Below are 15231 nucleotides of genomic sequence, written 5' to 3'. Positions count from 1 at the left end.
TTGACTGCAGGAAAGGGGTACTACTACAGGTCTTTGACTACAGGAAAGGGGTAGCTACTACAGGTCTGACTACAGGAAAGGGGTACTACTACAGGTCTTTGACTACAGGAAAGGGGTACTACTACAGGTCTGACTACAGGAAAGGGGTACTACTACAGGTCTTTGACTACAGGAAAGGGGTAGCTACTACAGGTCTTTGACTACAGGAAAGGGGTACTACTACAGGTCTGACTACAGGAAAGGGGTACTACTACAAGTCTTTGACTACAGGAAAGGGGTAGCTACTACAGGAAAGGGGTACTACTACAGGTCTTTGACTACAGGAAAGGGGTACTACTACAGGTCTTTGACTGCAGGAAAGGGGTACTACTACAGGTCTTTGACTACAGGAAAGGGGTAGCTACTACAGGTCTGACTACAGGAAAGGGGTACTACTACAGGTCTTTGACTACAGGAAAGGGGTAGCTACTACAGGTCTTTGACTATAGGAAAGGGGTAGCTACTACAGGTCTGACTACAGGAAAGGGGTACTACTACAGGTCTTTGACTACAGGAAAGGGGTAGCTACTACAGGTCTGACTACAGGAAAGGGGTACTACTACAGGTCTTTCTGTGACCTGGTGTTCTCCAGCAGCTGAACACATGTACATAGCAGTCCTGACATGGGTTTCAATCAGACACACTGCTCTTCAGGACAACTCTCTCCCTCCATCCTGTCTTACTCACTGTCCAATCCAGTCACGTTCTCACTGGGGGGATTTTAGCTTATTTACAAAACATGTACAAAATATGAAAGAAGTGTGAAATTAATGATCACAGAGTGACTAGATTCATTATTACAGGAGTGACTAGATTCATTATTACAGGAGTGACTAGAGTCATTATTACAGGAGTGACTAGAGTCATTATTACAGGAGTGACTAGATTCATTACTACAGGAGTGACTAGATTCATTATTACAGGAGTGACTAGATTCATTATTACAGGAGTGACTAGATTCATTATTACAGGAGTGACTAGATTCATTATTACAGGAGTGACTAGAGTCATTATTACAGGAGTGACTAGAGTCATTATTACAGGAGTGACTAGATTCATTACTACAGGAGTGACTAGATTCATTACTACAGGAGTGACTAGATTCATTATTACAGGAGTGACTAGATTCATTACTACAGGAGTGACTAGATTCATTATTACAGGAGTGACTAGATTCATTATTACAGGAGTGACTAGATTCATTATTACAGGAGTGACTAGATTCATTACTACAGGAGTGACTAGATTCATTACTACAGGAGTGACTAGATTCATTACTACAGGAGTGACTAGATTCATTATTACAGGAGTGACTAGATTCATTATTACAGGAGTGACTAGAGTCATTATTACAGGAGTGACTAGATTCATTACTACAGGAGTGACTAGATTCATTACTACAGGAGTGACTAGATTCATTATTACAGGAGTGACTAGATTCATTATTACAGGAGTGACTAGATTCATTACTACAGGAGTGACTAGATTCATTACTACAGGAGTGACTAGATTCATTACTACAGGAGTGACTAGATTCATTACTACAGGAATGACTAGATTCATTACTACAGGAGTGACTAGATTCATTACTACAGGAGTGACGTACCTTGGTGGCCTGTTGAATGATGCTGTCCCACACCTGGTTAGGCAGTAACATGTATTTCTCTATGATATGCTCTTGTACTGCCTGGTCTGTCTGGGCTCCGATCATGTACCCCACGGCCTCGTAGAACGTATGGACCTGCACAACACACACAGGAGACCCAGAACATATAGATATACAGATACTAGATTCTGCTCTGAGTCAGCGTGATGCCTCTCAGTACAGAGATAGATACACAGATACTAGATTCTGCTCTGAGTCAGCGTGATGCTTCTCAGTAGACAGAGATAGATACACAAATACTAGATTCTGCTTGGAGTCAGCGTAATGCTTCTCAGTAGACATAGAGATCAAGTCCCATCTAGTCAGTGTGTTTCTACAGCTTGGAACGTACACACCAACATAACATCAGCACTGAGGGATGGTCAAGGTTTGTAACTTTTGTCAGCGTTAGTAATAATGAACACAGATACAAGAAACAGAGAAAGACCATCTGGGTTTTATTGGTTAGATGTTCTGAATCCCAGAGCTTTATCAGTAGAACATGACAGAGTCCTCTCTACTCAATCCATTTCTATAGCTTGGTGTGTGTTTGAACCCATTTCAACATGCCCTCTAATACACACCTTTTAGTTTGGGCTGAGTGAATGACAGGTATAGTCTTCTCTAGTCAGTGCATTTCTAGGGCCTGAGGCTGACCTATCTGTTGGGGTTAAAGGTCATGATGATGGAGTTGATGTTGTTGAGGATCTCGTCGCACGCGTGTGTGTGTGTGTGTACCTGCTGTGGCTGCAGGTCACAGGTGTGTGTGTGTGTGTGTACCTGCTGTGGCTGCAGGTCACAGATGATGGTGTTGATGTTGTTGAGGATCTCGTCGATGAAGGGCATCACCTCGCCCACCTGCACCTGGACAAAATGGCGACGGCACTTCTGGGCGATCTTGATGAAAGTGTCACACGCCATATCCTGTACCCCATCATGGGTCTCTGAGAGGGGGAGGCAGGGGGTGAGACAGGCTGGATAACACACACAACTCACCTCTGTACACCAGGCACACAGACAGTTAGTTAGTTCTGTCACCTCTGTACACAGACAGTTAGTTAGTTCTCTCACCTCTGTACACAGACAGTTAGTTAGTTCTCTCACCTCTGTATACCAGTCACACAGACAGTTAGTTAGTTCTCTCACCTCTGTACACCAGTCACACAGACAGTTAGTTCGTTCTCTCACCTCTGTATACCAGGCACACAGACAGTTAGTTCTCTCACCTCTGTACACCAGGCACACAGACAGTTAGTTAGTTCTCTCACCTCTGTACACAGACAGTTAGTTAGTTCTCTCACCTCTGTACACCAGGCACACAGACAGAGTTAGTTCTCTCACCTCTGTACACCAGGCACACAGACAGTTAGTTATCTCACCTCTGTACACAGACAGAGTTAGTTCTCTCACCGTGCATGAACTCAAAGAGTTTATTGACGACGGTCTTGAGGAACTTCCAGTGGGCTCTGAGGAAGCGAGGGTACTGGCCCACGATGTACATGATATTGGAGGCAATGATGGCCTTATTGTCCTTTCCCCTCTTCTGTTCACATAGACCCAGCAGATCCTACACACACACACACACACACACACACACACACACACACACACACACACACACACACCAGTTAGACAGATGGATAACAGAGAGCCTTTGGATGAGCTGTATGTTCATCCTTGAGGCCCAGTGTGTCCAGAGAGGCAGCACATCTTCCCCTCCTGCACCTCTGTCACATTGTCCATCAGCTCAACTAAATATCCTCCAAACAAACTCCCATTCTCCTCCTTCTCCTGAAGAGAAAGATCCTACTCAACATTCTCCTAAAGAGAAAGATGCTGCTCAACATTCTCCTGAAGAGAAAGATGCTGCTCAACATTCTCCTAAAGAGAAAGATGCTGCTCAACATTCTCCTAAAGACAAAGATGCTGCTCAACATTCTCCTGAAGACAAAGATGCTGCTCAACATTCTAAAGAGAAAGATGCTGCTCAACATTCTAAAGAGAAAGATGCTGCTCAACATTCTAAAGAGAAAGATGCTGCTCAACATTCTAAAGAGAAAGATGCTGCTCAACATTCTAAAGAGAAAGATGCTGCTCAACATTCTAAAGAGAAAGTAGCTGCTCAACATTTTAAAGAGAAAGATGCTGCTCAACATTCTAAAGAGAAAGATGCTGCTCAACATTCTAAAGAGAAAGATGCTGCTCAACATTCTAAAGAGAAAGATGCTGCTCAACATTCTAAAGAGAAAGATGCTGCTCAACATTCTAAAGAGAAAGATGCTGCTCAACATTCTCCTGAAGACAAAGATGCTGCTCAACATTCTCCTGAAGACAAAGATGCTGCTCAACATTCTCCTGAAGACAAAGATGCTGCTCAACATTCTAAAGAAAGATGCTGCTCAACATTCTAAAGAAAGATGCTGCTCAACATTCTAAAGAGAAAGATGCTGCTCAACATTCTAAAGAGAAAGATGCTGCTCAACATTCTAAAGAGAAAGATGCTGCTCAACATTTTAAAGAGAAAGATGCTGCTCAACATTCTAAAGAGAAAGATGCTGCTCAACATTCTCCTGAAGACAAAGATGCTGCTCAACATTCTCCTGAAGACAAAGATGCTGCTCAACATTCTCCTGAAGACAAAGATGCTGCTCAACATTCTCCTAAAGAGAAAGATGCTGCTCAACATTCTAAAGAGAAAGATGCTGCTCAACATTCTCCTGAAGACAAAGATGCTGCTCAACATTCTCCTGAAGACAAAGATGCTGCTCAACATTCTCCTGAAGAGAAAGATGCTGCTCAACATTCTCCTGAAGAGAAAGATGCTGCTCAACATTCTCCTAAAGAGAAAGATGCTGCTCAACATTCTCCTGAAGACAAAGATGCTGCTCAACATTCTCCTGAAGACAAAGATGCTGCTCAACATTCTCCTAAAGAGAAAGATGCTGCTCAACATTCTAAAGAGAAAGATGCTGCTCAACATTCTAAAGAGAAAGATGCTGCTCAACATTCTACAGAGAAAGATGCTGCTCAACATTCTCCTAAAGAGAAAGATGCTGCTCAACATTCTCCTAAAGAGAAAGATGCTGCTCAACATTCTCCTAAAGAGAAAGATGCTGCTCAACATTCTCCTAAAGAGAAAGATGCTGCTCAACATTCTCCTGAAGAGAAAGATGCTGCTCAACATTCTCCTGAAGAGAAAGATGCTGCTCAACATTCTCCTAAAGAGAAAGATGCTGCTCAACATTCTCCTAAAGAGAAAGATGCTGCTCAACATTCTAAAGAGAAAGATGCTGCTCAACATTCTCCTGAAGACAAAGATGCTGCTCAACATTCTCCTGAAGACAAAGATGCTGCTCAACATTCTCCTAAAGAGAAAGATGCTGCTCAACATTCTAAAGAGAAAGATGCTGCTCAACATTCTAAAGAGAAAGATGCTGCTCAACATTCTAAAGAGAAAGATGCTGCTCAACATTCTCCTAAAGAGAAAGATGCTGCTCAACATTCTCCTAAAGAGAAAGATGCTGCTCAACATTCTCCTAAAGAGAAAGATGCTGCTCAACATTCTCCTAAAGCCTTCTGGTCATCAACCCTCTACATGAATCCCATTTTACTCTCTCCGTTATTCTTGTCCCTAGGTGGCCTCCGTACCTTGATGACGGTGACCAGGAACCTCTTCTCGTCCTCTTCGTGCATGGCTCCACTGATGGACCCTATAGCCCAGCACAGTGTGTTGAGGTTCTTCCAGGACCACTCTGTTCCGTTCACCTGGTTATGAAGCTTCTCTGTCATTATACGCTCCGTGTCTGCATAGTCCAGATGGGTCAGGTACACTAGAGAGAGAGAGAGAGAGAGACAGAGACAGAGAAACAGAGACAGAGAGAGAGACAGAGAGAGAGAGAGAGACAGAGAGAGAGACAGAGAGAGAGAGAGAGAGAGAGACAGAGAGAGAGAGGGAGAGAGAGAGAGAGGAGACGATCACAGAGAGTTTAGAGTGTAGATCAAGTCAATAGACTAGGGTCCTTATTGAATATGTAGTGGTGCTGTACAGTGATGTGATGTCCACAAAGGAAACTGACAATCAGTCTAAATGTAGAAAGTCACACATAACTATTCCACCTGCTATATTCCACCTGCTGTCACCCCCCCCCCCCCCACACACACACACACACACACACGTGTGACGTACCCAGTGTCTCTCTCATGTTCTTGTAGAGGTTGATGGAGTCTGTGTCCTTCATGAACTCTCGTACCACCTCTCCCTGGTCGTTCTCCACCACCAGCACCTCCTCCGGCTTGGCCATGCGGCTCACCATCAGCAGACGCACCTGTTACCAACATCAACAGCCGTCAAGACACACAGAGAGACACAGACACACAGAGAGACACAGACACACAGAGAGAGAGACACAGAGAGAGAAACACAGACACACAGAGAGAGAGACACAGAGAGAGACACACAGACACACAGAGAGAAACCCAGACACACAGAGAGAAACCCAGACACACTGAGAGAAACACAGACACACAGAGAGAGAGACACAGAGAGAGAAACACAGACACACAGAGAGACACAGACACACAGAGAGAGACACACAGACACACCGAGAGAAACACAGACACACAGAGAGAGAGACACAGAGAGAGAAACACAGACACAGAGAGAGACACAGACACACAGAGAGACACACATAGAGAGACACAGACACACCGAGAGAAACACAGACACACAGAGAGAGAGACACTGACACACAGAGAGAAACACACAGACACACAGAGAGAAACACACAGACACACAGAGAGAAACACAGACACACAGAGAGAAACACAGACACACAGAGAGAGAGAGAGAGACACACACACACACACACACACACACACACACACACACACACACCCTCTCCGCTCTCACATACACACTGTGACCCCCAGAGAGCAAGAGTGTGTGTGTGTGTCTGTCAGCCAGTCAGTCAGTCCGGCCTGTCTGTCCGTCTGTCTGTCTGGTCACCTTGGAGAGTACAGGCAGGTAGAGCTGTCTGCGAGGAGGGACATCAAAGTGTTGTGATCCAGACAGCAGGGGGGAGGTGGAGGTGGAGAAGGGACTCTCCCTGTAAAGCTCTGCAGCCAGGTGGTTCCAGTACTCCAGACAGATCTTAAAGATCTCTGTCTCCTCCACCTCAGACACCAGCAACATGTAGTGGAGAGCCTGGAGGAGAGGAGAGGAGGAGAGAGAGGAGGGGAGAGAGAGGAGGAGGAGGAGAGAGGAGGAGAGGAGAGAAGGGGGGAAGAGGAGAGAGAGGAGGAGAGATAGGAGGAGAGGGGGAAGAGGAGAGAGGAGGAGAGGAGAGAAGGGGGAGGAGGAGAGAGGAAGAGAGAGAGGAGAGAAGGGGGGAGGAGGAGAGAAGGGGGGAGGAGGAGAGAAGGGGGAGGAGGAGAGAGAGGGGGAAGAGGAGAGAGGAGGAGAGGAGAGAAGGGGGGAAGAGGAGGTGGGGGAGGAGGGAGGGGTTACTGTTTAATTTGAAGGATCTGTTTTGTATATTTAGTGGTTTTCATAACAGCCCTCCTGAGTTTCCAAACTGCATTAACGTTGACTTAATAGTTGTAAAGAAACCCAGACCTTTTCCCATGTCCTCTACTTCTCCACCATGTCCCACCCAGGACCTAACCATGTCCTCTACTTCTCCACCATGTCCCACCCAGGACCTAACCATGTCCTCTTCTTCTCCACCATGTCCCACCCAGGACCTAACCATGTCCTCTTCTTCTCCACTATGTCCCACCCAGGACCTAACCATGTCCTCTTCTTCTCCACTATGTCCCACCCAGGACCTAACCATGTCCTCTTCTTCTCCACTATGTCCCACCCAGGACCTAACCATGTCCTCTACTTCTCCACCATGTCCCACCCAGGACCTAACCATGTCCTCTTCTTCTCCACTATGTCCCACCCAGGACCAGGATGTAACCATGTCCTCTTCTTCTCCACCATGTCCCACCCAGTCCCAGGATGTAACCATGTCCTCTTCTTCTCCACCATGTCCCACCCAGTCCCAGGATGTAACCATGTCCTCTTCTTCTCCACCATGTCCCATCCAGGACCTAACCATGTCCTCTTCTCCTCCACCATGTCCCACCCAGTCCCAGGACCTAACCATGTCCTCTTATTCTCCACCATGTCCCACCCAGGACCTAACCATGTCCTCTTCTTCTCCACCATGTCCCACCCAGGACCTAACCATGTCCTCTTCTCCTCCACCATGTCCCACCCAGGACCTAACCATGTCCTCTTCTTCTCCACCATGTCCCACCCAGGACCTAACCATGTCCTCTTCTCCTCCACCATGTCCCACCCAGGATGTAACCATGTCCTCTTCTTCTCCACCATGTCCCACCCAGGACCTAACCATGTCCTCTTCTCCTCCACCATGTCCCACCCAGGACCTAACCATGTCCTCTTCTTCTCCACCATGTCCCACCCAGGACCTAACCATGTCCTCTTCTCCTCCACCATGTCCCACCCAGGACCTAACCATGTCCTCTTCTTCTCCACCATGTCCCACCCAGGACCTAACCATGTCCTCTTCTTCTCCACCATGTCCCACCCAGGACCAGGATGTAACCATGTCCTCTTCTTCTCCACCATGTCCCACCCAGGACCTAACCATGTCCTCTTCTCCTCCACCATGTCCCACCCAGGACCTAACCATGTCCTCTTCTCCTCCACCATGTCCCACCCAGGACCTAACCATGTCCTCTTCTTCTCCACCATGTCCCACCCAGGACCTAACCATGTCCTCTTCTTCTCCACCATGTCCCACCCAGGACCTAACCATGTCCTCTACTTCTCCACCATGTCCCACCCAGTCCCAGGACCTAACCATGTCCTCTTCTTCTCCACCATGTCCCACCCAGGATGTAACCATGTCCTCTTCTTCTCCACCATGTCCCACCCAGGACCTAACCATGTCCTCTACTTCTCCACCATGTCCCACCCAGTCCCAGGACCTAACCATGTCCTCTTCTTCTCCACCATGTCCCACCCAGGACCAGGATGTAACCATGTCCTCTTCTTCTCCACCATGTCCCACCCAGGACCTAACCATGTCCTCTTCTTCTCCACCATGTCCCACCCAGGACCAGGATGTAACCATGTCCTCTTCTTCCCCACCATGTCCCACCCAGGACCTAACCATGTCCTCTTCTTCTCCACCATGTCCCACCCAGGATGTAACCATGTCCTCTTCTTCTCCACTATGTCCCACCCAGGATGTAACCATGTCCTCTTCTTCTCCACCATGTCCCACCCAGGATGTAACCATGTCCTCTTCTCCTCCACCATGTCCCACCCAGTCCCAGGATGTAACCATGTCCCACCCAGTCCCAGGATGTAACCATGTCCCACCCAGTCCCAGGATGTAACCATGTCCCACCCAGTCCCAGGATGTAACCATGTCCTCTTCTTCTCCACTATGTCCCACCCAGTCCCAGGATGTAACCATGTCCCACCCAGTCCCAGGATGTAACCATGTCCCACCCAGTCCCAGGATGTAACCATGTCCCACCCAGTCCCAGGATGTAACCATGTCCTCTTCTTCTCCACCATGTCCCACCCAGGATGTAACCATGTCCTCTTCTTCTCCACTATGTCCCACCCAGTCCCAGGATGTAACCATGTCCCACCCAGTCCCAGGATGTAACCATGTCCTCTTCTTCTCCACCATGTCCCACCCAGGATGTAACCATGTCCCACCCAGTCCCAGGACGTAACCATGTCCTCTTCTTCTCCACCATGTCCCACCCAGTCCCAGGATGTAACCATGTCCCACCCAGTCCCAGGATGTAACCATGTCCCACCCAGTCCCAGGATGTAACCATGTCCCACCCAGTCCCAGGAGGTAACCATGTCCTCTTCTTCTCCACCATGTCCCACCCAGGACCTAACCATGTCCTCTACTTCTCCACCATGTCCCACCCAGTCCCAGGACCTAACCATGTCCTCTTCTTCTCCACCATGTCCCACCCAGGACCAGGATGTAACCATGTCCTCTTCTTCTCCACCATGTCCCACCCAGGACCTAACCATGTCCTCTTCTTCTCCACCATGTCCCACCCAGGACCAGGATGTAACCATGTCCTCTTCTTCCCCACCATGTCCCACCCAGGACCTAACCATGTCCTCTTCTTCTCCACCATGTCCCACCCAGGATGTAACCATGTCCTCTTCTTCTCCACTATGTCCCACCCAGGATGTAACCATGTCCTCTTCTTCTCCACCATGTCCCACCCAGGATGTAACCATGTCCTCTTCTCCTCCACCATGTCCCACCCAGTCCCAGGATGTAACCATGTCCCACCCAGTCCCAGGATGTAACCATGTCCCACCCAGTCCCAGGATGTAACCATGTCCCACCCAGTCCCAGGATGTAACCATGTCCCACCCAGTCCCAGGATGTAACCATGTCCCACCCAGTCCCAGGATGTAACCATGTCCTCTTCTTCTCCACCATGTCCCACCCAGGATGTAACCATGTCCTCTTCTTCTCCACTATGTCCCACCCAGTCCCAGGATGTAACCATGTCCCACCCAGGACCAGGATGTAACCATGTCCTCTTCTTCCCCACCATGTCCCACCCAGGACCTAACCATGTCCTCTTCTTCTCCACCATGTCCCACCCAGGATGTAACCATGTCCTCTTCTTCTCCACTATGTCCCACCCAGGATGTAACCATGTCCTCTTCTTCTCCACCATGTCCCACCCAGGATGTAACCATGTCCTCTTCTCCTCCAACATGTCCCACCCAGTCCCAGGATGTAACCATGTCCCACCCAGTCCCAGGATGTAACCATGTCCCACCCAGTTCCAGGATGTAACCATGTCCTCTTCTTCTCCACTATGTCCCACCCAGTCCCAGGATGTAACCATGTCCCACCCAGTCCCAGGATGTAACCATGTCCCACCCAGTCCCAGGATGTAACCATGTCCCACCCAGTCCCAGGATGTAACCATGTCCTCTTCTTCTCCACCATGTCCCACCCAGGATGTAACCATGTCCTCTTCTTCTCCACTATGTCCCACCCAGTCCCAGGATGTAACCATGTCCCACCCAGTCCCAGGATGTAACCATGTCCTCTTCTTCTCCACCATGTCCCACCCAGGACCAGGATGTAACCATGTCCTCTTCTTCCCCACCATGTCCCACCCAGGACCTAACCATGTCCTCTTCTTCTCCACCATGTCCCACCCAGGATGTAACCATGTCCTCTTCTTCTCCACTATGTCCCACCCAGGATGTAACCATGTCCTCTTCTTCTCCACCATGTCCCACCCAGGATGTAACCATGTCCTCTTCTCCTCCACCAGGTCCCACCCAGTCCCAGGATGTAACCATGTCCCACCCAGTCCCAGGATGTAACCATGTCCCACCCAGTCCCAGGATGTAACCATGTCCCACCCAGTCCCAGGATGTAACCATGTCCTCTTCTTCTCCACTATGTCCCACCCAGTCCCAGGATGTAACCATGTCCCACCCAGTCCCAGGATGTAACCATGTCCCACCCAGTCCCAGGATGTAACCATGTCCCACCCAGTCCCAGGATGTAACCATGTCCTCTTCTTCTCCACCATGTCCCACCCAGGATGTAACCATGTCCTCTTCTTCTCCACTATGTCCCACCCAGTCCCAGGATGTAACCATGTCCCACCCAGTCCCAGGATGTAACCATGTCCTCTTCTTCTCCACCATGTCCCACCCAGGATGTAACCATGTCCCACCCAGTCCCAGGACGTAACCATGTCCTCTTCTTCTCCACCATGTCCCACCCAGTCCCAGGATGTAACCATGTCCCACCCAGTCCCAGGATGTAACCATGTCCCACCCAGTCCCAGGATGTAACCATGTCCCACCCAGTCCCAGGAGGTAACCATGTCCTCTTCTTCTCCACCATGTCCCACCCAGGACCTAACCATGTCCTCTACTTCTCCACCATGTCCCACCCAGTCCCAGGACCTAACCATGTCCTCTTCTTCTCCACCATGTCCCACCCAGGACCAGGATGTAACCATGTCCTCTTCTTCTCCACCATGTCCCACCCAGGACCTAACCATGTCCTCTTCTTCTCCACCATGTCCCACCCAGGACCAGGATGTAACCATGTCCTCTTCTTCCCCACCATGTCCCACCCAGGACCTAACCATGTCCTCTTCTTCTCCACCATGTCCCACCCAGGATGTAACCATGTCCTCTTCTTCTCCACTATGTCCCACCCAGGATGTAACCATGTCCTCTTCTTCTCCACCATGTCCCACCCAGGATGTAACCATGTCCTCTTCTCCTCCACCATGTCCCACCCAGTCCCAGGATGTAACCATGTCCCACCCAGTCCCAGGATGTAACCATGTCCCACCCAGTCCCAGGATGTAACCATGTCCCACCCAGTCCCAGGATGTAACCATGTCCCACCCAGTCCCAGGATGTAACCATGTCCTCTTCTTCTCCACCATGTCCCACCCAGGATGTAACCATGTCCTCTTCTTCTCCACTATGTCCCACCCAGTCCCAGGATGTAACCATGTCCCACCCAGGACCAGGATGTAACCATGTCCTCTTCTTCCCCACCATGTCCCACCCAGGACCTAACCATGTCCTCTTCTTCTCCACCATGTCCCACCCAGGATGTAACCATGTCCTCTTCTTCTCCACTATGTCCCACCCAGGATGTAACCATGTCCTCTTCTTCTCCACCATGTCCCACCCAGGATGTAACCATGTCCTCTTCTCCTCCACCATGTCCCACCCAGTCCCAGGATGTAACCATGTCCCACCCAGTCCCAGGATGTAACCATGTCCCACCCAGTCCCAGGATGTAACCATGTCCTCTTCTTCTCCACTATGTCCCACCCAGTCCCAGGATGTAACCATGTCCCACCCAGTCCCAGGATGTAACCATGTCCCACCCAGTCCCAGGATGTAACCATGTCCCACCCAGTCCCAGGATGTAACCATGTCCTCTTCTTCTCCACCATGTCCCACCCAGGATGTAACCATGTCCTCTTCTTCTCCACTATGTCCCACCCAGTCCCAGGATGTAACCATGTCCCACCCAGTCCCAGGATGTAACCATGTCCTCTTCTTCTCCACCATGTCCCACCCAGGATGTAACCATGTCCCACCCAGTCCCAGGACGTAACCATGTCCTCTTCTTCTCCACCATGTCCCACCCAGTCCCAGGATGTAACCATGTCCCACCCAGTCCCAGGATGTAACCATGTCCCACCCAGTCCCAGGATGTAACCATGTCCCACCCAGTCCCAGGAGGTAACCATGTCCTCTTCTTCTCCACCATGTCCCACCCAGGATGTAACCATGTCCCACCCAGTCCCAGGACGTAACCATGTCCTCTTCTTCTCCACCATGTCCCACCCAGTCCCAGGATGTAACCATGTCCCACCCAGTCCCAGGATGTAACCATGTCCCACCCAGTCCCAGGATGTAACCATGTCCCACCCAGTCCCAGGATGTAACCATGTCCTCTTCTTCTCCACTATGTCCCACCCAGTCCCAGGATGTAACCATGTCCCACCCAGTCCCAGGATGTAACCATGTCCTCTTCTTCTCCACTATGTCCCACCCAGTCCCAGGATGTAACCATGTCCCACCCAGTCCCAGGATGTAACCAGTGGGCTTGAATCAACTAAGCCCAGCAGCGTTCAGGAAATGAGAAAATAGTCGTTTTGTGAGAAACTGCTGCGGTGTGTTTCTCACCTCCATCAGTGTCTCTCGGAGGTTGGGCCTCTTCTCGATGAGCTGACCGTGCTCCTTCAGGAAGGTGCAGAGGAACAGGCTGAGGTTCTGGATGAAGTTCTGCTCGTCATCCTTACCGTTGGAATACGCCAGACGGATGTTGGTGTTCAGGGGAAGCATCTGGGGGGGGGGAGAACAGGAATGGATGATTGACTGGACAGTCTGTGTGTGTCTGTGTGTGTGTGTGAGAGAGTGTTTGTGTGTTACATTTGTTGGCAACAGTGGGATCCACACCTGCCTGGAGCACTCTGTGTGTGTGTGTGTGTGTGTGTGTGTGTGTATATATATATGTACACACCTGTTTGAGTTGACACATGGTGAGCGTGAAGAGGTTGACAAACTGCTCCTCGTATTGGCTGACACTGACGCCGGCGATCTCCGTCAGACACTTCAACGTCACGTTGCGGAACATCGGCACGTTCAGGAACTACAGAATCAACCAACCAATCAATCAAATGTATTTATACATCCCTTCTTACACCAGCTGATGTCATAAAGTGCTGTACAGAAACCCAGCCTAAAACCCCAAACAGCAAGCAATGCAGGTGTAGGAAACTCCCTGGAAAGGCCAAAACCTAGGAAGAAACCTAGAGAGGAACCAGGCTCTGAGGGGTGGCCAGTACTCTTCTGGCTGTACTGGGTAGAGAGGAACCAGGCTCTGAGGGGTGGCCAGTCCTCTTCTGGCTGTACTGGGTAGAGAGGAACCAGGCTCTGAGGGGTGGCCAGTCCTCTCCTGGCTGTACTGGGTAGAGAGGAACCAGGCTCTGAGGGGTGGCCAGTCCTCTTCTGGCTGTACTGGGTAGAAAGGAACCAGGCTCTGAGGGGTGGCCAGTCCTCTCCTGGCTGTACTGGGTAGAGAGGAACCAGGCTCTGAGGGGTGGCCAGTCCTCTTCTGGCTGTACTGGGTAGAGAGGAACCAGGCTCTGAGGGGTGGCCAGTCCTCTCCTGGCTGTACTGGGTAGAGAGGAACCAGGCTCTGAGGGGTGGCCAGTCCTCTTCTGGCTGTACTGGGTAGAGAGGAACCAGGCTCTGAGGGGTGGCCAGTCCTCTCCTGGCTGTACTGGGTAGAGAGGAACCAGGCTCTGAGGGGTGACCAGTCCTCTTCTGGCTGTACTGGGTAAAGAGGAACCAGGCTCTGAGGGGTGGCCAGTCCTCTCCTGGCTGTACTGGGTAGAGAGGAACCAGGCTCTGAGGGGTGGCCAGTCCTCTTCTGGCTGTACTGGGTAGAGAGGAACCAGGCACTGAGGGGTGACCAGTCCTCTTCTGGCTGTACTGGGTACAGAGGAACCAGGTTCTGAGGGGTGACCAGTCCTCTTCTGGCTGTACTGGGTAGAGAGGAACCAGGCTCTGAGGGGTGGCCAGTCCTCTTCTGGCTGTACTGGGTAGAGAGGAACCAGGCTCTGAGGGGTGGCCAGTCCTCTCCTGGCTGTACTGAGTAGAGAGGAACCAGGCTCTGAGGGGTGACCAGTCCTCTTCTGGCTGTACTGGGTACAGAGGAACCAGGCTCTGAGGGGTGGCCAGTCCTCTTCTGGCTGTACTGGGTAGAGAGGAACCAGGCTCTGAGGGGTGACCAGTCCTCTTCTGGCTGTACTGGGTAGAGAGGAACCAGGCTCTGAGGGGTGGCCAGTCCTCTTCTGGCTGTACTGGGTAGAGAGGAACCAGGCTCTGAGAGGTGGCCAGTCCTCTTCTGGCTGTACTGGGTAGAGAGGAACCAGGCTCTGAGGGGTGACCAGTCCTCTTCTGGCTG

The 15231-nt window shown here is 50.3% G+C and overlaps 1 protein-coding gene across 1 annotated transcript in view; it reads right to left on the bottom strand.

Annotated features, from left to right (window-relative positions):
• Positions 1-15231, bottom strand: part of LOC139413450 (exportin 1 (CRM1 homolog, yeast) b) — a 71815-nt gene that overhangs the window by 19129 nt on the left and 37455 nt on the right. Inside the window, exons 10-17 of the mRNA XM_071160872.1 lie at positions 13783-13911; positions 13446-13604; positions 6690-6887; positions 5871-6009; positions 5333-5514; positions 3095-3251; positions 2465-2628; positions 1646-1780 (exon numbers count right to left, since the gene is read on the bottom strand). Coding sequence (XP_071016973.1) covers positions 1646-1780; positions 2465-2628; positions 3095-3251; positions 5333-5514; positions 5871-6009; positions 6690-6887; positions 13446-13604; positions 13783-13911 — 1263 coding nt within the window. The remainder of the gene's footprint in view (positions 1-1645; positions 1781-2464; positions 2629-3094; positions 3252-5332; positions 5515-5870; positions 6010-6689; positions 6888-13445; positions 13605-13782; positions 13912-15231) is intronic.

The sequence above is a fragment of the Oncorhynchus clarkii genome, chromosome 1, assembly GCF_045791955.1.
Source record: "Oncorhynchus clarkii lewisi isolate Uvic-CL-2024 chromosome 1, UVic_Ocla_1.0, whole genome shotgun sequence".
NCBI classification, from domain to species: Eukaryota; Metazoa; Chordata; class Actinopteri; order Salmoniformes; family Salmonidae; genus Oncorhynchus; species Oncorhynchus clarkii.
Note: the sequence above shows the minus strand (reverse complement) of the source record. Positions and strands in the feature narration are given on the sequence as shown.